This window comes from Cebus imitator, unplaced genomic scaffold (assembly GCF_001604975.1).
Source record: "Cebus imitator isolate Cc_AM_T3 unplaced genomic scaffold, Cebus_imitator-1.0 Scaffold737, whole genome shotgun sequence".
NCBI lineage: Eukaryota > Metazoa > Chordata > Mammalia > Primates > Cebidae > Cebus > Cebus imitator.
Window position 1 is genome coordinate 481,853 of NW_016108052.1, and position 2,367 is coordinate 484,219.

A 2,367-nucleotide genomic window follows, 5' to 3' on the forward strand; every position below is an offset into this window, starting at 1 on the left:
AAAAAAAAAAAAAAAAAAAAAAAAAAAAAAAATTGGAGCTAGGGAGGGAGACATTCTGTCACTTTTTAAATAAGTGTTATCACCAGCGATTATTTTTCCATCTGGTTAACCAAATGCAATTTTTGCCCATGCAAAAAAGGAATGTACAACCCCTTGCTTCAGTCCACCGGTTCATCCCTGGGCCGATGGAGAAATTAAGAAAAACTCTTGCCCTTGAGGACTAAGAAAGGGCAACTAGTCCATTTTCCCAGCCAGAACCTGCCTTGCTTTTGGAAAGACTCCGCAGTTCCTTTAAGGAACCAGGCTGAGGGCGGGTGGGGAGAGGTGCCGGGGTCCTCGGGACTGCTGAAACTGAATCCAGAGCGTTCCCAGGCGGCCCAGGGACCCTGGCGGGCGCGGGGGATACGGTGGGAGGGGAATGCAAGAGCTGCCGCTTCACCTGCGACAGGAAACGTGGCAGCAGCGCGGCCCGAGAACCTGGCGGCCCCCGCAACCGTTCCTTCTTGCGCCGACAGCGCTAGGCGCAGCAAACCGCTGCAAAAGCCGCAGCAGGGAACGCGGAGCAAGCCAGAGCCCGCTCCTCAAGCGCGGCTGTTAGCACCTCGGGAGGCGGCTTAGGGATGGGGTTGAGATGGAATGAAGGTGATACTTTGTCTCGAGCCAGGGGCAGCTAGGATGCACAAACCCCTCTGCAAACAGCCAGAGCACACACCCTGCAAGGAAGGGAAGGCACGCCACCGGCTGCAACCGGAGGCGGAGGTTCCTCCAGCCACAGGGGGCCGTGGGCACGGAGGGGGGACCCGGGAACGCGGTACCGGCTCTGGGGCCTCACCCTGCACTTGCGTCCGTCCACGGTCTCCTCCTCAAAGCCTTCTCCGACCTTGAAGTTGATCTCAGTGGTGCGCACCGTGGTGGATGTCTTGATGTAGAACTGATCCCCGTCCTGGCGGATCTCCACGTGAGGCTTGGACGCAGCCGCTACGGCCACTTTCCTCAGCATGGCGTTCACACCTGCACAGGGTGCACCACAGGCTCAGCTCACAGAGCCTCGCGGCCGGTCTCGGGACCGGTCTGGCTCTGCTCATACCCTCTAACTTTAGAAAGGGGCCTTAAAATTGATCCACTCGTTTCCCTGCCCTCGCCCTTGTTTTCGAGATGAGAAACTGAGGCACAGAGAGGGTAAGTGACTTTCCTCGAGTTGCACAGTGAATTCGTGGCAGAGCCTGGTCTCAAATCGGAGTCTCCAAATTTAAGTCCCTGACCCTCCTTGCTCTCTAGTAATCTCTCCTCGCTATGATCGAGCACGGGATAAAGTCCGCACCGTCGAGGAGGGCGCCAAACATCCCCCAAACGTTCGCTGAACGCGTGGGTTCCGGGTTCTCTACTAGCTGCTCCGAAACCCGGTGCGCCCGGGAGACGAGGCATCGTATCGCCCCGGGGACCCCCTCCTGCCTGGGCTCCCCAACGCCGACCCCCTCCGGGACCGGGCACCCCCTCCGGGACTGGGCACCCCCTACGGGACCAGGGCACCTCCCGGCCGCCTCTCCCCGTCCGGGCGCGGCCTCTGCGGCGCTTACCCAGTGCCTTGAGCAGCTCGTCGAAATTCTCGCTGCTGCGCATCTTCCAGGTGCCGGCGAAGTTGGGCATGGTGGCGACGGCGGCGGCAGCGAGAAGGCGGCGGCGGGTACGGACAGCGGCGGCGCAGCGGGCACGCTCCGAGCTTGCAAGGCGGAGACTGGCGCTCTGCGCCCAGCGCCGCGCGCCCCGAGTCACTCGGAGAGCGCCCCCCACCGCGCCGCGCTCTAGCCCCGCCCCGCCCTCCGCGGCCCCTACCCTGTGTGATCTCAACTCCCAGCCCAGTTGTGCCCCAGTGGTGCGGGCACCCGCTCTCCAACTGGGGGCGCCTCCACCTCGCTCAGGACACTCACATCGCTTGAAAACGAGTGGTGGGAGAGGGTTAGCTGAAAACAAGGTTGGCTTGGAGGGGCTAACTGATGAAGCTGGGCGGCGTGGGCTTGCCTTATCATTATACTCTTCTCTCTACTTTGAATATGTTTGGAAATATCCGTAATATAAACCTAAAGTGGGTAGTGGGGCCATCAGGGCATGGGAGCCACTCTTTTCACCTCCGGTCGTACCTACCGGGTGTGCCCAGACAGTCCCCCTTCCCTCCCAGTCCGGGATCCTATTCTGCAACCATACCCCCCCCCCGCCCCCGCATCCCCACGCCCTAACAGGACGCTTTGGGAGTGAGTGGCGGGAAACCCCAACCCCCATCAACACCAGCCTAGGCACTGCTGCGCGAATCCACGGGCTGCGGGTCCTCCGCGCTCCCAGTGCACGAGGGGGCCAGACCTTTGTCAGGGC

At 61.1% G+C, this 2,367-nt stretch overlaps 1 protein-coding gene across 1 annotated transcript in view; it reads right to left on the bottom strand.

Annotated features, from left to right (window-relative positions):
* CRABP1 (cellular retinoic acid binding protein 1) overlaps positions 1–1,759 on the bottom strand; it is an 8,123-nt gene extending 6,364 nt beyond the window's left edge. The window contains exons 1-2 of the mRNA XM_017519362.2: positions 1,578–1,759; positions 833–1,011 (exon numbers count right to left, since the gene is read on the bottom strand). Of these exons, the coding sequence (XP_017374851.1) occupies positions 833–1,011; positions 1,578–1,647 (249 nt within the window). The 5' untranslated portion in view covers positions 1,648–1,759. The remainder of the gene's footprint in view (positions 1–832; positions 1,012–1,577) is intronic.
* Between the last annotated feature and the right edge of the window lie 608 nt (positions 1,760–2,367).